The sequence below is a fragment of the Gavia stellata genome, chromosome 1 (assembly GCF_030936135.1).
Source record: "Gavia stellata isolate bGavSte3 chromosome 1, bGavSte3.hap2, whole genome shotgun sequence".
Classification (NCBI taxonomy): Eukaryota; Metazoa; Chordata; class Aves; order Gaviiformes; family Gaviidae; genus Gavia; species Gavia stellata.
The window spans coordinates 66,798,015-66,823,502 of record NC_082594.1 but is presented as its reverse complement, the minus strand read 5'-3'; the positions used below and the strand labels follow the sequence as shown (position 1 = coordinate 66,823,502).

The 25,488-nt window shown below is 43.8% G+C and overlaps 2 protein-coding genes across 2 annotated transcripts; both read right to left on the bottom strand.

Moving 5' to 3' along the window:
- Window positions 1–316: 316 nt before the first annotated feature.
- On the bottom strand, window positions 317–7,743 carry LOC104263947 (coagulation factor X). Its single transcript, XM_059825900.1, has 5 exons — window positions 7,668–7,743; window positions 5,039–5,168; window positions 3,069–3,246; window positions 2,224–2,344; window positions 317–864 (listed from the first exon to the last, which is right to left on the bottom strand). The coding sequence occupies exons 1-5, from the start codon at window positions 7,741–7,743 to the stop codon at window positions 317–319; spliced, it is 1,053 nt and encodes a 350-aa protein (XP_059681883.1).
- Window positions 7,744–11,442: 3,699 nt separating this feature from the next.
- Window positions 11,443–23,814, bottom strand: F10 (coagulation factor X). The gene is made up of 8 exons (XM_059818419.1): window positions 23,745–23,814; window positions 21,232–21,392; window positions 19,705–19,729; window positions 16,888–17,001; window positions 15,648–15,788; window positions 14,534–14,784; window positions 13,587–13,704; window positions 11,443–12,778 (listed from the first exon to the last, which is right to left on the bottom strand). The coding sequence occupies exons 1-8, from the start codon at window positions 23,812–23,814 to the stop codon at window positions 12,231–12,233; spliced, it is 1,428 nt and encodes a 475-aa protein (XP_059674402.1). The 3' UTR covers window positions 11,443–12,230.
- Between the last annotated feature and the right edge of the window lie 1,674 nt (window positions 23,815–25,488).

Sequence of the window (25,488 nt, the reverse complement as noted above, 5' to 3'; positions counted from 1 at the left end):
TCACCCTCCCTGGAGGTATTCAAGGAATGTGTGGACGTGGCATTGTGGGACATGGCTTAATGGGCATGGTGGTGGGGTTTTTTTGGTTGATGGTTGGACTTGATGATCTTACAGGTCTTTTCCAACCTTAGTGATTCTGTGATTCTGAAGTCCAGGCCCACCTTCTGAAAACTAGGCATTAGCTCATAAAGGAATAGATGGCGTCTCTTAAGGGAAGCACGATCAGAATTTTAGCAAGCATGTTAAAAAGAGGAAAATATTACTTAAGGATCAGATCTGACGGCTAAGACAATTAGGTTGATTGAATGTCAAACCGTTAAGAATTTTCTGTCAAAACATTTCTCACCCAGGGTAGGAACTTTGACAAGTTGGTGTATACCCCGTATTTCCCTTGCCTTCCACACCCTCCTCCCCAGCTAATGATACCAGTAACAAAATAAGTGCCATTGTATTTGGTTACATGGGGGCCCCCTCCATCTCCTTGGCAGACATCTTTTCCATCTTTATCATAACCAGCACAGAACATGTTTTCTGTGACCGGCATACGAAGGGCAAGCTTGCAAGTGTCCCTGTCCACATAAGGGATTTGAAGCACTTTCATTCTTTTGACTGGCCATGCATGTTCAACTGTGTTCCCAAAGCCACTGACAATTCCAGATGTTTGGTTCACCAGAATGTCATTAGCAAAGTCTTCTTCCGGAAGGCATGCTGGGACAACATGTTCAGAAAATGTGATAGGTTCCTTTAATTTGAGAAGGGCTACGTTGTTGTCGAAAGTTTCTGTATTAAATTCAGCATGTGCAATTATTTTTTCCACTCCGTGCATTGCTCTACTTGGCTCTTCCTTTTCCTTGTCCACCATCCCTGTGTCAGATTATTAAAGTAGTTGTTAACAAGACAATACCAACAAGTCTAAACGGCATCTCAGTAAAAGAAGGGACCAAAGTTCCTTGCACTTTGTATAGGCATTGTACTGTACAAATAAAATAGGCCAGGCCTGTATCCTGACGCTGTAGCATTTTATACCCATTTTGGAGGGGTTTAGAGGGCTGCCAAAATGCCAATCAGGCAGAAAAGCAGAACTTTGCTATCAGAATAATGCTCTCAATGAAAGCTTTGATATAAAGTTTTGGGCTTCATTACAACATTCCCAATTGCACTCTTATGATAGACAACAAAAAGCCTCAACACAGAAGAAAAGGAGCTTGCCCCTCTCATTTGTAGGGCAACATAGTCAAAGAGACTTAAACAGGAAATTGATATTCATTTTCTTTTAAAACTTTAACGTACTGCATACAAAAATTTATGAGTTTATATATATTTAGTCTTTCTCAATTTGTATGAAGTCTCTTTGGGAATTAAATGGACAGACAATTGGACTTCAGGCAAACAAAATTTTTGCTTTACTGCTGTAGGCTGAGTACAATTTTCATGACTCAGAACACCATTTTTCAGTGCCCAGAACTTGTGATAAACTGCTTTCTCATAAATGACAGTAATAAATAATAAATTTGAGGTTTCAGGTATGGAACAGTCTCAGACTAGTATCTACATGCTGCCAAACCCGTTATTGCTAATATCTGAATGAGGCATCTGGAATTCTTCAAGGTTTGGCCGACACAGGAAGTTGCATGAAGGCGTAATGTTAGACCAATTTAAGTACATCAGCTCAACCTTACTTGCCCCCACAACTTTACAGTTTATACTTGGCTTCTATCATATACAAGCTACACTAGGCCAAGCCAAGCTTCAAGAAACTGTCCATTCATACAAAGTTGAACATGTATTTCACTGCTAATCAAGGGACAGCATGAGGCAATGAGAAATAACAAGAGGGTAAGAAAAACTGTGGCAGAGTTCAGCGTCTTGCATATGGAGGCTAGAACACAAGACAGTTTCTAGATATTAGGAAAAAGTTCTTTACTGAGAGAGTAGTGAAACATTGGAATAGACTGCCCAGGGAGGTGGTGGAGTCACCCTCACTGGAGGAGGTATTCAAGGAGCGTGTGGATGTGGCATTGTGGGATGTAGCTTGATGGGCATGGTGCTGTGTGGTGTTGGGTGGGTTGGTTTTTGGTGTGTTGTGGTTTGTTGGTGGGGTTTTTTTTGTGGTTTTTTTTTTTTTTTAAGGTTGGACTTGATGATCTTACAGGTCTTTTCCAACCTTAGTGATTCTGTGATTCTGTGATTTTTGTAGTAAAGGGCAAAATGAGAAGCACTTACCAACAAGAACCCATAAGTCTTTAGACTGGTTAACACAATGAGCTCCAGAAAGTATAAAACACTCATTCAGAATTGTCCCCCCACAAAACCATTCATTGTACTCATCTACTAGTAGAACAGCCTGCAAAGAGAGAGCAGAAAGATAAAGCACAAAAACGTACATACAGAAAAATCCTGAACAGCTAGCTGAGATTCAATCAGTTTTCTTAAAGCAGACATTTTCATACATATTTTCTGTCAAAGGCATCCTTCATTCAGAGGTGATGAGACTTACAGTGAGATGTAGCCACCACAGTGGGAAACTTGTCAAGACAGGCCTTTTTCCTGGCTCCAAGCGGAGTTTGTGCATTCCGTTATTTTACCAACAGTTTTTGGTTGTTATTTTTTAAACAGAATTTAGCTAATATTGTAATAGCACTGGTCCTGCTTGGGTTTTTTGCTTCACTTTAGTCTTGGCCACAACAGGAACTCAGGCTATTCTTCTGACACTGCCATGCTGCAACCCGAGTACCGGGGTGGACTGGCAGGGAAGGGACCCTGTGGCTCACGCAGCTCTACGTCCCGGACCTGCAACTCTACTTCTCCCCTGGCCTCCCCCTGCCCCCGCCCAGCATTTGCTTGATGCTGAAACGGAGGCACAACACCATTCATGGTAGGAGACCTGTGCAGAAACACAATACCCCGGAGAATGGAACGACCACCCAAAATGTTGACACCAGGGAAGTCTGTCTCAAATCAAGCTAGGTCCCCTTGGCAAGTGGGGATGAGTACAATGAAGAGTAAATGGCTGCCGGTCCTGGTGAGCAGGGTCGGGTGTTAAACATCTCAGGACAAGGGCATCTTACCTGCCATGGGGAAGTGCTGGGTAAACTGCCAGCCTCCCAGGTGACCTCCGGATGGCTGCTCGGCGCCTTGGTGGTTTCCTCATTTTCAGGAAGAGCTTCTGGACTTGCTGTGATTCCTGTGACTTTCTCTTGACTGGCTTCATGATTTCCCTGAAGCTTACCACACGGGAACTTGACTGTGAAGGCAAAGCTGAAATGCTAATACTTGATGTCTGGATGGTACTGGGACTTTGAGGCACGTGTCGCATGCTGAGAGCAAGGCATTCCCGTCCATAACCCTGAGCAAACAGCTGTAAAGGCTCAGCTGCTGTTATCAACCTTTACTTCAGCTCAGAGCTACCTTTCTTGCTGATTTAAGCAAATTTATAAGGTATGGAGGACCATGGTCTTCCATCTCTGTGGGGGACGGTGCCTGTGCTGTCCCTGAAGCACCAAGCCAAGTGACACGCAAGGGATAGTAACCTCCAGCAGTGCAGAAGGAAAGACAGTTGCTGGTGGAAACAATTTCTATCACCGAAGTGCCATTAAACAGAGCTTGTCTGACAGAGGCCTCAGTATAAGGGACAATTTCATGGTCAGAAAAGTATATCTAGCTGCCAGTGCAACTCGTGTTGTTCTTCACTACGAGAAATTATTCAAACCTGCTGGAACATGGGTTTTGCCATCAAAAGCAGCCTTTAGAGTTACAGGTAGGGAGGGACCTATAGTGGAGGAAAATGGTTTACAGGGAAACAGGTCACTTTCAGGGAATCAACTCTTCATGAAAATGAGAGAAAACTCACTTAACAGTTCAAGGAAAACCCCTTGACAGCAGCCTTTTGCAATCGAATTAGATATGCAGGTGTTCTTATCAGAAGTGGCTCTGCTAGATTTTTTTCAAGACAGTAACAAAAACTTTGCAAATGAAAAAGGACCAGAATGGTTGAAAAATGAAAATAATTTTCAACTTCTAAAACTTGCCCATTTTGAGCAAGTGGGTAAATGGGTTCAGCATTTTCAAAGTATTTAAAAGTATTTAAAAGTTATCTTCCATTATTGGCATCATTATTTTTGTATACCTTCTGTTATTAAGTCTTTTGTAATCGGGAAACAGAGCAAAGTATTCTATGCTAGGAATTATAAGCTCACGACAGCAATTTGGTATTAAACTACAAAGGACGTTACAACAAATATCATCAGACAGACAGAAGAATAGACTAAGATTAATAAAGTTCACTTTGAATGCAAGCAAAACTGATGGATTTGAATTCAGTGTCAGTAGTTACTAATGTCTTTAGGTTACTATATGCTAACTGCAGAAAACCTGCTTCTAGAAGAAAATAGAAAGGCAGGTTGTATTCCTTTTAAATGGAACAGGTGATATTTGAGGGGAAACAAGGGACATGTAACTGCAATCCCATTATGTCATTACAGTGGAAATTATAATGAGTCCTTGTGAACTGTATATTGTAAAGGGAGAAGTTTCTTGGGTTCCTACTCCTTTGGATCTGTAGCTGTCCAGCACAAGCTGGAGACCTTGAAAACAGACACCAATTCTCATCAATGATAAATCTAACCCATTCCTTTCTAACAAAATCTCCTAAAGCATGAGAGACCTGTTTCAATCTGTGAGAGAGAAGAAATCAGAGCTCGTTATAACCACCAGTTTCTCATATGGCTTTGTGTTTGCTAGGACATGGGTTTTGCAGTCCTCTCTGAGAACGCACCCACTTGCACAAAACATTTCCGTGTGCTATTCTTGCCATTGCACGTTGCTCACAGTTGCACAACTTGATGTTACTTAAATTATGACCTTTAGCTAAGATCTTGTTAACTTTGTTTGCAACACCTCAAGCAAGCCATGTGAAAGGCACAAACAGTTAACAATATTCCTTATGCTACAATGGCACTGCAACACACCAACGCTTCCCAAAAGTGGGAAGATGTGATGTGTGTCCCATAGAAGGAACTTTAAGTGAGGCTTCATATCTACAGGAATGCAGGTTTTGTTGTCATTGGCCAGGGCACAGCCGGCAGCACAGGAACATATGACTCCTTCATCTTCAGCTTTGCAGAACTGCCCACAGTTCCCGTTGTTGACCTTGCATGCATTTGGTGTGACTGCAAAGGAGACAAATTTATAGGCGGGTTACAAATTCATGGTGATTTCATAAAGGCATAAGCAGCTCATAAGACCTCGCTCACAAACATTAGTCAAACACTGCAACATTTTGGGAAATTTTGTGCAATTCCTGCCAAAGCCCTTAGTAATAACAACAGTTGTGACTATCATTATTTAAAAAATGGTAAGTTGCCAACATTAGGTAGACCACTGTTATTTTACATCTTATGCTGTGTTTCCCACCTATTACTGGCTGTTCTTTGAGGGCAAAGGAAGGGATAATCTGTACTCGCTAGAACAGCCATCATACTAAGGCAAAGATGAACATGGGTGTAGGTAAGAGTCTAAAATTAGCAACAACTAAACAATCAGTAATAAATGAAGTATTGGACTTCCTGGTAGACCCTTGCAATATTCCTTTTCCATCTGTATATGGCTCATACTACTCACCTGAGCAGAATGGGAGAGCTTTTCCTTGTACTAACAGTGTAAGAGCAAGGAGAGGTAAACCAGTTCTAACAGATGCTGTCTAACCTGTTCCTACAGATGCACGATGAGATTCCACAGCTCACCCACGCAGCATAATCCGCTCCTTAACTAGCCTTATAATGTCTAAGAAGTGTTTCCTAATACCTAACCTGAGTGTCCCTCAGAGCGGTGGGATCCCATTACTTCTTGTCCTAGCTGTTCATCCTTGTGAAAATGGAGACTTCTTGCTTTTATTACATATTTTACAAATTTCCTTGGTTGTGTACTCTGGGACTGAGGGTGGAATCTTGGGTTTGTGTTTACTGAGTTGCCTCTTATTTATGTCAGACCACGGTTCCAGTTTCACAAGATTGTCTTGAACTCTCATCTCGACTTACGGTAGTCCTTCCAGTCTGGAATGAGCTACAAATTCAGTGAGTAAACACTCTCTTCCGTCCTGCATATCACTGTCGAAAAAATACCAAGTATCAGAGGTCTTCAGGCTCGCTTATGTGGAGCCCTGCACTCCATATAATCTTTCAACCAGTTAGCACAGTTTGTCAACCAGATGTGCACCAACTTTACAGTAGTGTCATCCAGACCAGTGTTTCTCTTTCTGTTACAATAAAAGCATTATATAAAATGGTGTTAGAAGCCTCCCCTAATGGACAGACATGACATGTACTGCAACTTTTGCAGCCACCCAGCCTGTTATCCTGTACTTGGAGGAGATTGATGTGTGCAACCCAGGAGTTTCTTTCCTCCTTGTTGGACACAAGTAGTCTGGGACCTTAAGGGAACAGACTGACATTCTTCTTGGTCTCTCTTCAATATCTGTATACTTAGATCAGCTCTTGATTTTCACATCATGTTTATCTGATTGTATTTACTCCTTAGCATTTCTGGGTTTATGCCAGGGTGTTTGCAATTCTTCTATACAGATCTAGGTTTTTCCATACTTCCTTCTGGAGGCCAGGTCATGAAGGAGCTCATGATTTTAATTAAGCCTCCTGTCCTTTCTTGACCTTGGGATAGTTTGGCCATGTGCCTTAAACACTTAGGGGTTTTGTGGGGTTTTTAAAAAGTATTATAATCTTTCTCTCTTTTAAAAGATACATTATTTTATTCTCTTGTTCTTTTTCTTTACTTCCTTCATGAGCTCTGTCATTTTACAGTTGCTTTTATTAAAGTCATCTTCTGTCTTTGTATTGTCAGCCACTTCGAGTCTGTTGATTAAAATCAAATGTAGATGAGTACACTCAAAATTGCTTTCTACATGTTTGTATGAGAAAATTTTCCTTGAAACATCCTGAAAACTCTCAGGGCACTCTGTGCCCCGCTAAGTACCTTTCCCACCTCATCTCTGGGATGTCAAAATCTCCCTCTTAACTCCCAGCTCTTGTAATGCGGATGACTCAGGTGTTTGCGGAGTTGTGTCCAACTAGCCCTCTGTAATCACCAAGCAAAATTAAACAAGAAGGCATGCATCATGTCTGCAGTATGATTCACACACTTACTCTGTAGAGAAGCATCTCAGGCTTCAACCTCAAAGACAGGTGGGACACTTCCTCAAGTGGAGATGTGATGTTTGTGTTGAGACTTAGACAAGCACAATGGGTGACGGTGTAGGGTTCTTGTTCCCCTCTGCATTGTTAAGCCTTGTGGGGTTCATTTTGTCTCCCAGTAGCTTATGAATGAATAGTGAGGATTATTTAATTTTCACGTCTCTTGAGGATATGAAGAATAGAACATAGTTTGTGCTGTTAGTTTGAAAGCCCTGCATATAGACATATTAACCCCATATTTTACAGTGACACAATTGTTTCAGTCCAAAATGGTATTCCCCTAGTGACTCAGCCATGGACATTATTGCACTGCAGCAGACAAATGGGAGCAAGGCGGGTGAGCAAGCAAAGCTACCAGGTTTTTCACTCATGTCACCCTGGTCCACAAAGCACAAATAATGACAAATAATTACCTGTGTGATTTAGGCAAAGCAGCACAAAGTCAAGTTAAAACAAAGGCTGTACCTGTCTGCACCATCTGAAGGAAAAGGAGGACATAGGGAAGAAGCCACATTGTCCCGTGATGACCTGCTATTGCCATCCTCTAAGTTCACTGTGTGTCTCCCACCAGTTTCTCTGCAGGGTTCTGGGGCAGCTGCTAAATGAGAAATGCTACAGTGCAAAGGTTGTTAACTCATGAGAAAACAAAACCTCTAAGAGCAAAGCCTGGGCTCAATGTCAGCACAGGACAATGTTAAAACAGAAAAAGCCACCGTATTGCAGCAATGCCAACCTGATAGCTTGCAGGTGCCTCGTGTAGGCAAAGCCTCTCTCTCCTGCATGGGCAGCATGGAGCTGGGTTTACCACCGAGGCTGTGACACCTGTGTATTTCAGACTCCTCAGGAAGAGGGGAGTCCATAAACCAAGGCAGGTTCTGCCTCAGCAGAACAACATGTAGTCGCATGGTTAAACTTGGTTATGCTGCCGAAACTCCGGACACCAGACTGCCACTTGGTGATTTCCTCTGCAGGACCATGGTCTACTGCTATCTCCTTTCTCCCTGTCTGCTGCAGGTGTCTCTACATCTTCAGGAAATATGGACAAAGCCTCCCTAAAAGAGCTTTACTAGCCAGGCAGGAAGGAGCTAGAGTAAGTGATCTGGCTGTTGCCCATGCCCCAAGAAAGGCAGAATAACCAGAGCCAGAGCTTTGTGCCACCTGCAAGCTGGGCAGAAGCAGGAAAGTGTCTCAGAAATGTGGAGTAGCTCAGGGCACCAAATTTGCAGAGCTCATTAAGTGTATTTCAAAGATGTTGCCTCCCAGCTCTGGTAGTGCCTTAGGAAGCAAGTAAAGCACGGAGCTAATCAGAACAAGAAAAAAACAGAGGGAAAATTCAGGCTTTTTTCTGGGCTAGGCCTATAACATATTGCACAAGGTTTTGGTCTCTTTTATTCCAAACCACTTTAGGTAGTGCTTCAGGCAAGGTGAAATTGATTGTCCTGCTGGTAGGTGAAGCCTTTGAATCCAGTGCAGCTGGTAAGCAGGTACCCTGCTTATGCCAGACCATACTTTCACAAAAACATCAGTTTCCATCCTATTCTGGATGGTGGTTTTTCTTTTTTCTTCTGGCTCACAGGACTCCATGGAGACAGCTGTTGACGTTGTGGTCTGGGGCCCTGCCAATAGAAGACAATCCTGTCAGGTGTGTCACCTATGTCAGGGAGCAGTAAAGAGGAAGGAAAACCTCTCTTGTTATTACTGTGCTACCACAGGTCACAAATGCATGACTGTAACAGTGACACTTTGCTTGTGTTGCTCACCTGGAAGCACAGAAAACAGGGTCTGGCAAGACCTCCAGGGTCACCCAGCCCAGCTCACTGAGCCAACAAGGGATAAGGTTTACCTCTGTTATTCTTGGCATGTTGGCCAAGGCTCCAGAGAAGGATCCTTCTGGGAAATTGCTTCCAGTTGGACACTGCACCTGCAAAAGTGTGTTTTCCTGCCATACTGCAGGATACCATAACGAAAGGCAGCTTGTCCACCTTCGTTCCCCAGGGCAGCCCCCATCATGCTGCACACCTGACAGCTAGTTACCTCTCCTGCTCTGAAAGACTACCAGCATTGGAGATTTCACTGCCCCCAGACAAAATCTATTAGAGCGCTTTTCTAGTCACAGAGTTAGAAGATTTTCCATGAGATCTCCCTGAACCTTTTTTGCTGCAACTGAGATGTGCGATGTCTTTTCCTCTTCCCCACCGACACGAGATCTGATTAGTCCCTACATCTCTGCAGCAGCACTTTGCACACATGAAGGCTACAGCTATGTTTCTCCTTAGACCTTCTCTATTTTCGTCTAAAGAAGCCTATTTTTTTCAAAGCCCAATGCCTCATGCACAAGACTCTCTTGCCCAGATACATCATCTGGCTCTAAGCCTGAGCAATGTCCTACATTTTTATTCTTCATATTAGGCCTTTCCAAACACTCTTTGGCTTTGCACTCTTTACTTTTCATCGTTCTTTTCTTCCCTTTCTTCTCAGGACTGGCTTTTCCTTGAAGGCTGAGGAAGCCTGAGCACTAGAGGGTAGTTTAGAGCTTCTCCTTCTACCATCCTTGGTAAATGTCAGCTCTGGCCTAAACCAGCAGTGTTTGCTTGCTGTGAGGAGTTCTGGTATTTTAAAACCCAGCAGTTTACACAGCAGCTGCGTGCTGCACCTCTTGCCTGGATTTTACAATCTGGTCAAATTTTGCTACGATGTAAAATTACCCCAAAGCAATTAGTCTACATAAAAAAGTGGGCTTTAATTCTTTCTTTTCTTGCAGGCCCTTAGAGTTGGCTATGGACTTCGGTAGGAGGCCAAGATGCAAGCAGATGTTTCACTCATGTCCTCTCAGCATGGCAGAGACACTGTTACAGAACAAGGAATGAATATAAAGCCCTTGAGCCTCAGGCACTATAGGCGCCATGGCACAGGATGAAAGGCTTTCTAGGAACCGGTTTCGTTTGTAAAAGACAAATAAACTCCGGTTGCGAAGTCCAAGGACAAAGTCTCTCATAGTCTACAGAATAATGATACCAGCAGGACAAGGGATTCGAACAGGAATCCAGTGGACAGAAGTAGTCAGGGAACAAACATTGCTGAACAAACATTGAAGTAAGCCCACTGAGGGTTTATACAGGTGGAGACCATCAAGCTGGGGTCACTGACCTGCAGTCCTTCCTGCCCACATTTACTGCTGACTGCAGCAATACCTTGCTGCTGTGCAGAGTTGTATTTCTAGTTTTTCAACCTGGTTTTGCTCACATCATCTGCTATATGAAACTAGCCAGTACCAGCTCAAACCCTAAGAGATAAGTAGCAGGTGTCTGGTGAAGTTCAGTGTACCTCAGACAACAGGGGAGCATAACAGATTGGAGGAGCCTTGGAAAGGCTGTCAGGATGATTAGGGGCCTAGAGCACATGACGTACAGTAACAGGCTGAGGGGTCTGGTTTGTTCAGCCAGGGAGAGCTGGGGGATCTAACTGCAGTCTTCCACTGCCTAAATGGGGATTACAGTGAAGACAGGGCCAACCATTTCCCGGAGGTGCCCGCAGAAAGAAAACAAGGCAGCAGTCGGAGGCTGCAACAAGGAAAATTCCAATTGGACATGAGAAATTTTAGCCATGAGAGTGCTAAAGCACAGGAACAGGTTGCTCAGAGGCTAGCAAAATCTCTGCCTCTGAAGTTTTTCAAAACTCGACTGCACTGGACCACGCACAACGTGCTTTAACTTTGATGGTAGCCTGCTTTGAGCATGGGATTGGACCAGATCACTTTCATCTGTCCCTGCCACTGCAAATTTTTCCATGATTTCAGTTACTAGGAGTGAAGCTGAGAAGGTTTAAAGAAGAATATACGGAGGAACACTACTCCGCATACAAAAAACAATCAGGGTGTGGAGCTTCTACCTGGAAACTTTACAGCACAGATCAGATCATAGCACCTGAACAGCCTATGTGTAGAAAATCACTGGTTGAGTTTGCCTCTTTTTAAGAAAATTAGTATCTTGGCATCTAACTTGTGATTTATGAACCTCTAAGCCAGTGAAAATCTTTTAATTACCCCCCTCCATTCACTACCTCCTCATCAGCTTTGACATAAGGTAGGTGAAATGTGTCACATGTATTTGTTTAGGGACATTCACTCTTTTTTCACTCCCAAATGATATTTTGTCTTCTTATATTTGTAAGCTGACTGGAGGGAATAAATAAAAAAAAAAAACAAAAAAGAAAAAAAAAATTTTATTTCAAATGCTGGTGTACATCAATATCGCACCTTACAGAAACACCTAGAACAACTACACATGCAAGGAGCTTTCCGATCCTCAGCCATACACAATCCAGAATATGATACAGAAAACAGTGAACATGCATGTATTTTTTATTTATTTTCTGATGAGCAGAACAGAAGTGTTCAAATTAAACTAAAGTGAAGCACAATGCATATAAAGCAAAACCCCATTTTAATTAGCTGCTGTGACCTAAGCAGGCAATTTTGTAGAACATGTGGTTATTTGGCATCACATGTTGAATACTTACTTGTGTCTCAGCTTTTACCAAGCAAGCTTCCCTGCTCCCTTAATCCTCTAAATACATCTGCAGGTAGAAGCTAAACAGCTCTGGTAATAACAAACTCCCTACTGAGCCAGCTGGCTGCAATATGAGGATTAACTGAAGTCCTGTCCTTCCCACTTTCATCATGATTAGTGGAGGCTCATATTATGTCCAGGAGCCTCTGGTAGAAGCACTTCAGCAAACAGACAGGAATCAAAATGGAAATACAAAAATAACCAAACAAGCAAACAAAAGACCCCACTGAGCAGCCATTTTGTTTGGGGAAAGCCCCTCATTGTACAAATTCAAAATAACATCAGCAGTCCGCATATACATGCTTAAAGCCAGGAATAAACCAGAAAGAAGCAGCACCATAACTTTAAGCAATCAGCTCTCAAAACAAGTTTAGGAGATGTGGCAAAGAAAAACCAGAATAACGTTCCCATTACAGAAACTGCACCTTGTTAGCTAACAGAAGGATCAAGAGCCACATCACTACAAATTTTGTCTCATGACCATTCTGACCCATCGTAAGAACCTGGACAGTTTGGTATAGATACCATATTTGCCTTTCTTTGCACATCCTTCTCCCCAGCTAACAATTCCAGTAACAAAATAAGTATCCTTATATCTAGTTACATGAGGGCCTCCACTGTCTCCTTGACAAGCATCTTTTTGCTCTGTTTCATAACCAGCACAGAACATGTTTTCTGTTATCACAAAGTTAGTGGATTGCTTGCAAGTGTTCCTATCAACATAGGGGACTTCAAGCACTTTCAGTTTTTTGGATAGTCGTCCACCTTCAAATTCACGCCCGAAGCCGCTAACCATCCCAGATCTTTGGTTCATCAGAACTTCATTAGCAAAGTCTGCTTCTGGGAGGCACGCTGCGATAATGAACTCGGAAAATGTTATAGGTTCCTTCAGCTTTATTAAGGCTATGTCGTTATCGTAAGTCTCGGCAATGTATTTAGAGTGAACGAGTATTTTGTCCACGGTATGCATTGTTTCAGACTGTTCTTTCTTTTCTCTGTCCACTTCACCTGTACAAGATTATTAAAAGGGTCATTAATATGGAGATAGTATAAGAAATTAAGAACAACCTTGATAAAGGAGGAGAGTAGTATACCCATTCCTAACACTTTGCCTAAGCCTTTATACCACACAAGTAAACTGTAAAAATGTATTGCAATATTTATTAGCAGCACCTGGATCAGTATCAGTTCCGAGCTTTTGTCTATGGAGATTTTTGTACCAGTTTACATAAAGGCATAAACCAATTCAGCTAAACTAATGCAACTTTGGGTGGAAGCTCTTACAGGAGCTTGAGCCTGGCTTATATCAGGGAGGAGAAACTGGTCTGGGTCAAGGCTAAAACAGTGCAAATACAAAGTCGTGTTGATCTAGTATCATGCCTCAGAAGTGAAGCAGTCATAATTTGAGTTAGTTTCTTCTTCCTCTAGTCAATGTGTCATAGCTTTCCTGAGTGTTACTGCAGAAACAAGTCTGTATGCTTCAGATGTGCCAGGAATGATAAGCTTTCTGAAGAAGCACTACTCTGATGAACACAATGCTAGCCAACGCTTCTAGAACATTTGTTCTTAATCACTTCCAACTAGCTGGCAAAGAAGAAAGGGATGCACCATTATCACCTTCCACATCAGCTGCCCCTGTTATTACAAAGCAGGATTCCCACAATAAGAAGAAATTATAAAAATCAAAACAACAAAAAATTAACAAACCGTAACAAATAAAGTAATATGAGTACATCTCACACGAGATTTAGAGCACAGAGGATTATTCTGCAACACATGCTCAAACATCACAGAAGTAAAATTAAAAACCACTTACCAACAACAACTTTGATTTCTTTAGATTGATTCATGCAATGAGCTGCAGTAAGTATAAAATTTTCATTCAGAATAGTTCCACCACAAAACTCTTCCCCTGCCTCATTTAACAGAACAGCCTGCGAAAGAAAAGAAGTAAGTGTAGAATTAAGAGGAGCAGTTTAACTCCAATGAGCTATAAACAGGTAATTGATTTCTCTGCACACTACATATATGCTTATTACCACAAAATGTACTATTCTGCAGGTGTCTCTCTCTGCATTCACACACACATATGCTACAGATTGGCACGTACTGCTACAGAGTCTCACTTGTCTTTACGTGAAGTAGATGTTTGGCTTCCATGTTACCTCACTCACAGTGCTTAGTAATGTCCTTTAGAAACAAGACACTGACTGACTGAGCAGGGAGAGTGCAGCCCCCAAATCACCCCATCCCTTGGCCTTACAACCCCAAAGAATTCCTGTCCAAGTTCTGTTCCTGTTTGACACCCCTCCCTCCCCTGCCTTAGTGTCCTGAACACAGGAACTCATTTTGGATGGTCCAAACTCAAGAGGAAAACTTAGATATGAAAGCGTATTTGTGAAGCAAATGCATGCTATCAGACATGCTCTCAGGTATACTACCTAAATAGACAGCTATCAGGCAGAACTGGAATACAACCTGCAAAAATGACACTGGTAGGCCAGCATGACTCAAAAGCCCTTTCTGGTGGCAGGTTAAGCAACACCATCTAAAATTGCACAAAGCCCTTCATTTTGAAATTTAAGGCTGCAGTTTGCAGAACAGTACATCTAAGTGCCTAGGTTCACCAATTCAGCTACCGCCAGCTACAAATGGCGTACTACACTGGCAACATTCAGAAAGCAACCAGGTTAAATGAACGATTGCACGCTTTCCCTCAGAAACACGTTCTGCTCACATGCAGAGCACAAACACCAGATTTACCTGCCATGGACATTCGCCAAGAAGACACTCATCCCCACCTACTATCCTGGTATTGACATAGGGAGTCTTGCTACTTGTTTCATTGCGAGGATAGAGGGTTGGGCTTTCTGTGGTAGTAACAATGTCCTCCTCCAAACTTGTTCCATTTGTGGGAGGGACATCTTGATCACTAGTTACATTGCTATTACCAGTGGGTAAAATAACCGACCTTTTTTTTCTTTTCACAAAAACTTTTCCACAGGGATACTTTACTGTAAAGAACAGAATGTTAAAATTAGAGAAGGACAGAAACACCAGCACAGGAGGAAACTCCTTGACAACACCATCTCACAAAAAATCAATTAATGCAGCTGTCCTGTTTTCAAAACACTAGCAAAACCTTGGCAGATGCAACAAAGGAGAAAGACCAGATGGTTTGAAAAATGAAAGCCATTTTGTAGTCCTAAAACTTGCCCATAGGTTCAGTCTCCAGACAGTGTTTTCAAAGTATTTAAAATTTAAAACATCATCTTCAATTGTTTACATTGCTATATCCATGTATACTTGCTCTTACTAAAACCATCTTAATTAGGAAAATGAGTGAAGTGTTTTATTTTAGGAATAACATGGCTCATGACAACAATTTATTATTAGTTATAAAGGATACAAAAACTGGTATCATGAGTATACGGTTGACTTATCCCTCCGCCCAGGTTTGTTGAAATACAACAAAAATGTACAAATGTAAATAGCATTAATTGCAATCATTTAATGTCATCAGTTACTATTTGATTAGGTTACCTGAAATCTAAAGCAGAAAAGTTTTGGCGAGCTGCTATTTTATATGGAGTGTAAATGTTAAAGTAAATGAGATATAACTGCAATCACTTTTCTCCTGTCAACAGCAAAGTTTACTCAGGTAATTCTGAGAGGCACCTTGCAAAGCATTCCAAATCAGCTAGATTTTGGTAAGTCCATCACATCACCTCACACATGGAAGGCTTTGGAAATACAAATCAGTTGGCCTCAGTGTTAAATCTATGTCATGTAGAACACTGATGGTTCAAAAGACATTCTTTAACTGTGAAACAGGTCCCAACTACCATTGCTATTAGTTTATTATGTGGCTTCATACCTGATGAAACACAGCGTTTGCCATCCTCTGCTAGAACATACCCTTTTGCACAGGAACACAAAACATCCTTCTGTGCATTTTTTTTGACACTGCAGAACTGCTCACAGTCACCATTGTTTATTTTGCAGTACTTTGGTATGACTATAAAAGAGATAAGTTTGGAGAAAAACTGTAAAAAAACACTTCACATCTTCACAGAAGATCTTGAAGTTCACCAAATTAAATTGCACTCTTTAAACAGGATCTGTATCGCCATCTGTAAAACACCTGAAACACATCTTAATAACAACACCAGTGGCTAACATTAGCTTATGCCTTACAAAGCAGTCACATCCACATCCACTTCATTAAACATGCTTGCCAAGTCCAAGTGAGCCCACTGGCCATGCCATGGTGAGCTTAAAAAAGCAGAGACAAAATGACAGTGGAAGAATGGATAAAACACTAACAGAGAAGTCCAGATATTGGTAAATCCTCACACGATTCCTCCCTCCTCCCTTAAAAAACTCAGCTCCTCACCACTTCTCTCAGTCCTGTGTCTGAACTTCAGTTTCACACCATCTTACTCTGGGCTCACCACTCTTACTTCTAGGCTACCGATACATGCTCCAATGACATCATTAGGGTGGTAGCTGTATGTCACAGAAGTGAGACTGAGGAAGGATTTATACACAAAAAATAATTCCTTGTAAGGCTGGAAAAGTCTGTGTTGTCTACTGAAATCTGCTTTCTTTGGTTCTTCACTGCTGTGAGCTGAGCAGGTAGTCTGTACTTCTGTACTTGGAGTAAAGGCTCTTTGATATCAGTTATAAGAATCCTATGCTGCTTAGTTTTATCATCATGTTTTGGGGATTCAAGCTCACGTAAAGAGACACTATCATAATTAAGAGAGCTTTCTTTGGAGTAAGTGTAACTTGAAGAATTCACGGTTGGATGGGGCTCTGAGCAACCTGATGTAGTTGAAGATGTCCCTGCTCATTGCAGGGGGGTTGCACTAAATGGCCTTTAAAGGTCCCTTCCAACCCAAACTATTCTATGATTCTGTGTTTCTAACACCACCCAGCTGTAGAGTCACCAGGGCTTTGTGTTTCTGCTGCTGTCCTCCAGCTCATTATTGACTGCCATCCTATTCTATGAATTTTTCCAAGAGGCAAATAATGGTCATTAAGAAGGAGTTAAGTCTCTATGTTTCAGCTCCCTGGGACATTCAGTGACACAGTTCTCTAAAGTAGAAACCTACCAAATTCACAGTTCTTGCCTTGGTAACCATCCAAGCAGGAGCAAGTGTAGGAACCAATTCCATCTTTACAATGTCCACCATAGTGACAAGGATTTGAGCTGCACTGATTCCCATCTACAAAAACAAACCAAAAAACAAATTATTGTAAGAGCACAAGCATTTTCAGTGAACTCTGAAGGGATGTTAGTTTAATAAGCAATCTTTCATCTTTCCTTCTAAAACGTATGTCCTGTGAGTTGCCACATTCCAGATGGAACAAGGAGGATAAATGCAATCATTCCATATCAGCAATGATTCATATACATAACCTCAGTTTTGCAATCTGTTTTTGGTGGCTACTGTATGACAGCACATAAGCAAGCCTTTTTTTGTAGGAAGATAAAGTAATACTTCATGGTCAGAGTACATACATCATTTACAGTGAAGGCTGTAAAAGCAGACAGGACATTTCCACGTTGCAACTGCTGTTTGAAGATACTAACCTTTTGGTCTCTTGCGCTTCCCTACAATTTCCACATAATAATGACAACTCAACTTTTATTTCCTTAAAGGTCATCTCATCCCTTCTGCATGTCTTTTGCCTGCAGTGCTGTTCATTTAAAGAAACAGACACCAGCATATTAATCAGAATATTTAAAAAACAAACAAAAAAATGCTTTAAAAACCCTGCTAAATCCATGTCTGCAGGCCAAATTCCTGTTTTGTGCTGCTTACAGTACCAAGATTGTCCCATTGTATCCATTGAGGAATGAGCTTGAGCTTCAAAAAATTAGCTCTTACCTCATGCTCCCCACATCTACGCTGGGATCTCCCACATTGGAAAGGTAGTTCTGCAGCCTTTCTTCCTTTCCGTGACCTGGACACAACTGGCTGACCTGGCTCCAGGGCGCCAGCTACATGTATCTCACAAACTCAGTTACACGTAGGACAATGAGACGGCACTGCGTTTGAAAACGTGTTCCACGTGGCTGCTCTTTCTCCCACCCCCACGAAGGTATCCCACTCCTGCACTGATGCTTGCTGCCACGGTCTCTCCCGTCTAGTGACCTGCTGTAACAAATACGTTCCCCTGTCCCATGACCCTGACTAGGCTCTTCTGCACTGTTCGATACAAGAAGGAGGATATCTGCAGAAGTGACACTTGCTTAATAATTCATTGCTTTAGTTAACACATTCCTAAAATTTCTGTTTTACCACCTGTTCTGTCCCTGTTTGGAGCAGCTGGAAGAACAGCAATGCCTACAGAGGAGACAAGATGTGAGAAGCTGTTCATCCTAAGGATCCAGCTTGCCACCTGCATGGTGGCTTTGGCCTGTGACCTCATCTGCTGCAGCTGTATCTACCACAGGGCACATCTGCTGGGCTTTGTGTACTGCCCCCCCGTTTCAACATCCCTTTTGTACCTGCACGCGGCCAAAACCAACAGCGCTCCAAGTCTGTGTGGTCCACCACAGAGGTGTTGAAGATTGATGACCAACCTCAACAGAGGGAAGGCGAGACCACCATTTACCAAAAGAAAGGCAGATGCGAGGCCTGCAGCACAGCTCCTGGTTTCTGCCTCCTCTGCAGTGCCAGAGCGCTCCGTTCTGTAGTGGTCTTAGCTAAGCAGCATCCTACTGTTAGAAACCGTGCTTGTTTAGTTTCTCCCTCACTGTAGTTGCTGCTGTGGTAATGAGTTTTATATCAATAATGCACGAAAGCATTGCAGAATCCCCTACTAAAAAAGGAAGCGAGAATGAATTGCTCCAGTAACTTGGCTGAGGGTAGCTGTGGTTTTCAATACTTCTGAACACCGATAAAGCATTCATGGACTGTGGTTTAAAATGTATGAAATTGGCATTTCCGCTAAGAGCACTGGCACTGATGTTCCACTGCTTGTATTCTCATGAGAAAATGGTTTGAAATTTTCCACTCCTGTTTCGCTGCAACACTGACGCAGGCTTTTCTTGAAATTTCAGCCTGTAGGTTGCCGAGTTTATCCCCCACTTAAGGGATTGTGAAAGTCTGCATCTTCTTCGTGGCAACTGTCTTTAATTTTCTGCAGACTCCAAAAGACAAAGCTGAGCTGTCTTGGGTCAACAATTTTGAGGTACTCCTCCTGACACGCAAGCTGGACACATACTTTCAGGAGAACACATTACCAAACACTAACACATTAAAAATCTGTCCCTGCATAGTGATTACGAACACTAGAACCCTAATAAATACAACTCAGACTTTCAGAAAAAGACAGAAAAGACTGATACGAAGTATCTGCTAATCTACTGGCATGTCTTCATTGGATGCCAAACAGTTCTGTAGAAAACACATCCCACAAAATGCTCTATAATACAGGAATCAACAACACTCTGGCATGGAAGGTGACACGAAACTGGCAAGCGACTGTGCAATACAGCTTAATAACTTTGTGTTGGCTATGGCATTTAAGCACCATCCTTGTCTATGACTCTTTGCATCTTGAATTCCCCCATCCGGGGCCACTCCTCTGAAGGACAACTGACCGGCAGAGTCACACGTTCGGTTTCTGCTTCTCACTGTCCTTTGCGTGCAAAGGGCCACTATTCTTTTTTTGAGAGGACAAAGATCATTCCAGGAATTGAAGGCAGCCGAACCTTGCCTTCGAATGAAGCGACTGGGTTTAAGCAACAGCAAGGCAGTAAATCAGAATTCTTCTTCAAAGAAAACACAAAGTGAGGGTGTCCCACGGTGGAAAGAGAGGAAGCAAGGGAGCAGGAAGTGGTTACTTAAGAGGTGCATCCTTCTTAACCTTGCAATAAGGAAGCTTAATTCTCTAAATGAATGCAGAGTGTTTCTTACCTACATAGATGTTCCAGAATTCCTCCTACAGGTAGGTGTGGGAAAAGGGGAATAAAAGGAGACAAAAAGAGTTAGATGAGAATTATTGAATTCTTCAGAAGAATATTAGAGTTTTCATGCAGAGGATACTTGCAGCTAACAGTTGTTAAAACAAATATTTAATTTACAGACACATACAGTGCCTTGCAGCCTGCCATTACCATTTAATAAATTAAAACCGTATGATCCATGTATAATGCCCAGCTCTACAGAAACAAGTCTCATGCATTTTGCAGAAACATCTAAAACTCCTTAGAGATTTCCCAATGTGACTCACTCAGCATAAGGCACTTGTTTTCTTGCATAACTGTATCTTTCCATCACTTTTGACTGAATTTACTTACATTCCTGTAATGCCAAATTCTCAGTCTCCACACACACACCCCCTGCCCCGTGCCGTATGCCCATCAAACGGGACCTCAGAAATCCTGAGATTTAAAAATATTTTGTCGGACTTGTGTTCTTCTTTCCCTCTGCATGGAGGACTCCAGGTATGCTGTCTGTCCAAGACAGTCCTTTTCAATGACATCTGGTCACCAGGCAGAACAGGCTGTGCTGGTTCTGCTATAGATCAGCCAACCTCAGCTCTGAAGTACCCTGGCGATGCACCCATGACTCCCCACCCAGCTCACCTCAGGGCCACTCCAAGAACATTCTGGCCAGCAAGTAATGCTAAAGTGAAATGAATCTGGCCTTAACTCCAGTTTCAGGGCTGTTCTTAACAGCCACATAGCTACAGCTGATGTTCCCAATTCCCCTCTACCACCAAGTCACTTCAGGTTTTCAAATATCACCTTTTCTACTCACCCCAGTCCCCATAGTTGCCCCATCTCTTTAACTCCCCCTTGAGCTTGGGAACAGACCGTATTTCTGTCTAAAGTTAAGCAGCCATCAGGATAGGGAAGGTGACACAGGAGTCACACATACAAACTTCATTCCATGTGGGCAATTTAACATTAAGGCATAAAAGAACTGCCCACAGTATATATTCTGTCAGTTCAGGTACTGAAAAAGAGAGCCACAAAATGAGTAGCACTGCAAAGCTGCTTGAGATAAGTTCAGCAAAATTCTCCAATGAAGTTCCTTGTCAGCATTTGCCTTCTCAACCTTCCCATGGACTCTCCACCTAAGAACTCTTGAGCATAGTCACGACACTCAGCTATGCCATCCAGACAGGGTGAATGTATTTCTAATACGGGTAGTATCAAACCATTTAAAGGTCAAATACCTCACAATGGCAATTAAACAGATCAGAAGAGGTAAAAGAACGGAGGCTTTAACATGGGCTGGCCTTGCAAGAGCTAAATTAAGACTGTTCTTGTACGTTTATGCCTTAGCAGTTGCAACCACAGTCAAAACCACTATTCACTCTTTGTGTTAAATGACTGAGAGCAACTTGTAAGTTCTGATGCCCAACTGGAAAGACCTTAATACTATTTTATAAACTTGAAATATATAGATCTATGTTTCATATTAGTACATCCTTACAGTTTTCTCGTCATCTTCAAAGGCTTCTCTTGCTTCTTCTTTTGAGCAGCGCTCCTCATTGCATTCTCTTTCAATATTCCCTTTCTTCAATTCCTCCAAAAAAGAGTTAGCACGTTTTGTTCTTTCCAAGAACTTGTCGGCATTTTCTTTCTTGATGAATACTAGACAATGGAGAAAATTGTACAGGTGGCAAGTAACATTTGGTGGTAGTAAAGAGTCATTAGAAATAAGTGAAGTGGAAACAAAACCAAAACAGACCCTCTCACCACTCTACCCGTAAGCAACACTGCCCTTGAGTTCAGTCCTTACACAGACTGATACATCTCAGGGTGTCTCAGCGCAGTTTCCCTCTGAGAATCAGTGACTCCAGGACAACCCGTAGGTGCCCAAAATTCTCTCCTACTGCTTTTAGCCTCGAAAAGAAGAACATGCAGGTTGCTGCTGAGGGCTTATACTTCTGTTGCCTCTGCTAAAGACTCCAGTCTTAACCAGAATGACTTTCCCTGAAGGCCAGGCAGATTGCATTGTTTTAAAGCTGACAACCAGGCAACACCGCCACCAACTCCAGAGGCTTGTGGTGCAGAAACTAAATGCCACATGAACTCAAGATGCAGTAACGTATCCAGTGACGGAGGGGAAAAGCTGTTTCACAGTCCAGCCCATGTATGAGTTCTACTGCCCTTCACCGTCCCAAATCCCACTGCACTGCCCTGGGGTCTTCCTTCCCTCTTAACAACACTTCTGAATTGCCTGTAGTAATGTTCCTGCCTTACCGGTATGTGTGCAGGTAGAACTAAGGCAGCTGCGTTCTAAGATTTAACAAAAAGCAGAAGTAAACGAACATCAGCTTTAGCAGGCAAGTACAGCCTGAGGTCAGTTTGCTGGGTTGTTTTATTTTTTAAAAGCTTGGTGTCACAGAAGCGTGAGACCTGCTGCCTTCAAGTTCAAGATGCAGGTAGCTGTTGATTTAAATTGAAGGATCAGAGGCATTAAACTCAGCTCAGCCACTTGGCTGCGTGAACAATAGTGTTACTTTCCAGTGACTTGTGCACACATTACCAGATCGGAAAAACGGAAACAACACTGGAGTAAATAAATGGCCAATTACCCTATAAAAAGCATACACTCTAGGAAAGTTTGCAGGGTCCGGAAGCTGGCATTTAATTATGTTCTGAACACCTGGAACTTAAAGAGAAAAAATACTTTCCAATCACAGATGGGAGTGTGGAACTGCAGATGGGACTTCAAGGCCAATGGCTCATGCTCCGTGGGCAGCTTGCACGTACCTTCTGGAGCATTCTTCATGCAGCTCAATTCAGCAGTAAATAAACTAGCTGATTAGCAATCGTATACCCTAATATCCTCTAAGCAAACACAGCTGGGACTTCCTCTCCTTTCACAGAAATTGGTGCATCAGCAACAGGGAGCCAAATTCTGCCAGTGCTATTTATACTAATTGATCCCATAGAGCCCACGAGTACTTTGGAGCCCTGCTTATCCTGAAAGGCTCCTCGCAAGGAAGGCTTATGGAAAGCGCTTGTAACTTCTAGCTCAACAACTGTTAGTTCATTCACCCACTATCATATTTGCCCTTAAATCCCTCTCTGCAATGACAGGAAAGCGACAGGAAGCAGCCGGTGGGGTTATCGCCTCTATATTCCTTTGCCTCCACATCACCCGCGTAAGAGGATGTTTTTGTAAACTTTAACTAGCCAATTAGTCTTGTGAGGCTGGTCATTCTCTTTCCCAAGCTTTCCATCATACTTCCTTCTTTGGAGACATCAAGGAGCAACAGGCGTTGGTCAACTGAAGCGGGACGTTCCAGAAACGCGCAGAGGACCTCGTTTTAAAGCCTGAGCAGGCTGACTCACTGAAGGAAGAGTTAACAACTTTTGAAAGGCACTTGCTGATGCTGCTCTGGACTTCGGCGTTGACCCTAGCAGCACAAACAGAGGGCGGCAGGACGTGCCCCCCCCCCCCCCCCCCCCCCCCCGCGCCCCATCCCCTCCACGGCCAAGTGCACCCAACCGAGCTTCGGGCCAGGCTTCCCCTCACCGAGACGAGCACCTCAGGCTTGCGAGGGCAGTCGTCCTCCCGGTGGGAACCACGGAGAGGGAGGGCCAGCAGTCCCATTTTATAGGGGGGGACCGGGAAGGGGCAGCAGCCCGGGAAAGGCCACAGGAGACCGCCGCGGGACACGGCACCCCTGGGGCACCAGCACTCCGAGGTGCCCCCCGGCAGCTGCCTGCCCCCGAGGCGGAGCTCGCCCGTCTTTCGGCGGGGGGTGGCACAGGTGCAGACCAGCCCTCTGCCAGCTGGGAAACCGACCCGCCGGCGAAGATCAGCCCCGGGGTGCCGGCTGCCGTCCCCCGCCGCCTCATAACGGCCGCCGCTCCCCGCGCAGGCGGCGCCGCCCGCAACAGCCACCCGCCACCGCCTGCAGCCCCCCGCAGGCTGTGAGGAGGGGGAACACACGCACACACCCCCCCCCGATAGAAAAGGTGCCGCCTTACCGCCTCCTTCAGCCCGGAGCTCGCCCGCCAGCGCCGCGCAGAGCAGGAGGAGCAGCCGGCGGCCGGCCATGGTGGCGCGGAGCCCCCCGCCGCTGCCGGCCCTGCGGGGCCGCGCCGCCGCCCGACGGGACGGGACGGGACGGGACGGGAGCCGAAGCCTTCACCCCCCCGGGCAGGGAGAGACTGAAGCGGCGTTGCTTCACCCTGCCCAGAAATAGCGGAAGCGGCGGGGAAGGGGGAAAGCCGCCGCGGGATTTCTCAGGCGGGGGGACGGCCTGATGAGGAGGCTCTTCTTCTTTCTTTTTTTTCTTCAACCCAAGGAAGCCGCCTTTGTTAATTGTACCTGTTGTTTGCGGGGCAGGGGAAGTGGGTGGTCACTTCAGTAAGCCAGCGCTGGCCGAGGTGGTCTCGCCCCGTCCCGGCGCTGGCAGGTGTGGGGCCGAGCAGGGGCGAAGGCAGGCCGCCACCCCAAAACCCGCGCCGCCCTGGCAGCTCCCACCCGCGTTTCCCACATCCCAGCAGCAGAACCTGCTGGATCCCTGCTTTCGATGCCCGGGGCCCGGTGACCTTGGCCTGGTGTTCGACGGGAGCTGGCCTCCCTCTCCCCTTTTCTGGGGGGATTTCCCTCGGTTGTGCTGGCAAGGTCTCCACGCGCCGTGGGGGCCACGTTTTTGGTGCTTCCAGAGCCTGCTGTCGGGTCTCCTTCATCTTCCTGCCTTGTTTAAACAGGCTGTTACCTTAAAAATACACCTAAACCCCAGCGTTGTTTTGAAAAACTCACTCTGTACCATTAGTACTGATTGTTTTCTTTCAGCATTTTACCCTTTTTCAGCAAGATGGTGATTTGTTCATCAATGTCGATATTTACACTGGAAAGTTACAGAGAAGATATCCTATGGAGCATGGAAAACCCAAAACTATTCTAGCTTGAGGGGTCTGGAGGGATGATTTTGCAATGCTGAGTGCCTCATCTCAATGGAGATGAGGTTTTACTTGCCTGTCACTGCTCCTAGGCACCTTCCTGCCTGGGAATATATTCTGCTGGCATATATGCTTTCCTTTTAGGAGTGATGAGAACCTCCGGGGTATGTTTTCATACTGCAAGACCTCTTGTTTCTCAGATCTCTGGAATTTGCTGCTTTTCCCAATTCAGTTCACTACTTGAATGACTAGTATACCATTCTTCTATGTCAGAAAGCAGGTTATAGGATGTTCGGTATTGCATGGTATATGTACCATATAATGTCAATGTTTTCCCCTAATAATAGAGTATGGTCAATTGTAAAAGTGTCCTGCTTGTTGATAAGCTTTTGTGATTGGGCTGATACTCAGCATAATTTGAATGAATCCAAAGTGTAAGTAAGTTTTGCCTGAGATACTTAAACTGTTTTCTAAACTCCTGGTCAGTTTTATTTCCCTCTCCTTTTCACAGTTTTCATGCTTAGATTAGAAGGTACGTTTTTTAATGGTATAGTTGATGGTGTTTTCAGAGCTCTTCAGGCTCTACCATTTATGCATTAAGGCTTTAGAGAATGGTCTTTGGCCAGTGTTTTGCGGATGGCCAGTCAATTATCCTATTCTGGGTTTGGAACTCAGGACTGAGAGTACAATTTAGATTATACTGGACAGCAAATTAAACAAACATTCCCTTTCATTTGCCCTCTCCTGTATCGACAAGCATAATACCGTGGCAAAGATAAGAGTAAATCAGTAGTATTCTTCACCACTCATAAATACAGGGTTA

Excerpts from the sequence above, each read along its gene's own strand:
- LOC104263947 (XM_059825900.1), bottom strand. The coding sequence starts at position 7,743 with ATGGCAATAGCAGGTCATCACGGGACAATGTGGCTTCTTCCCTATGTC. Across the intron at positions 3,247-5,038 it reads AACAAAACCTGCATTCCTGT|AGTCAAGTTCCCGTGTGGTA; the intron begins AGATATGAAGCC and ends CTTTGCCTTCAC. Across the intron at positions 865-2,223 it reads AGACTTATGGGTTCTTGTTG|GGATGGTGGACAAGGAAAAG; the intron begins GTAAGTGCTTCT and ends AATCTGACACAG.
- F10 (XM_059818419.1), bottom strand. The coding sequence starts at position 23,814 with ATGGCCGGCCGCCGGCTGCTCCTCCTGCTCTGCGCGGCGCTGGCGGGC. Across the intron at positions 17,002-19,704 it reads ATTCTGGAACATCTATGTAG|ATGGGAATCAGTGCAGCTCA; the intron begins GTAAGAAACACT and ends TTGTTTTTGTAG. Across the intron at positions 14,785-15,647 it reads CAAACGCTGTGTTTCATCAG|TAAAGTATCCCTGTGGAAAA; the intron begins GTATGAAGCCAC and ends TGTTCTTTACAG.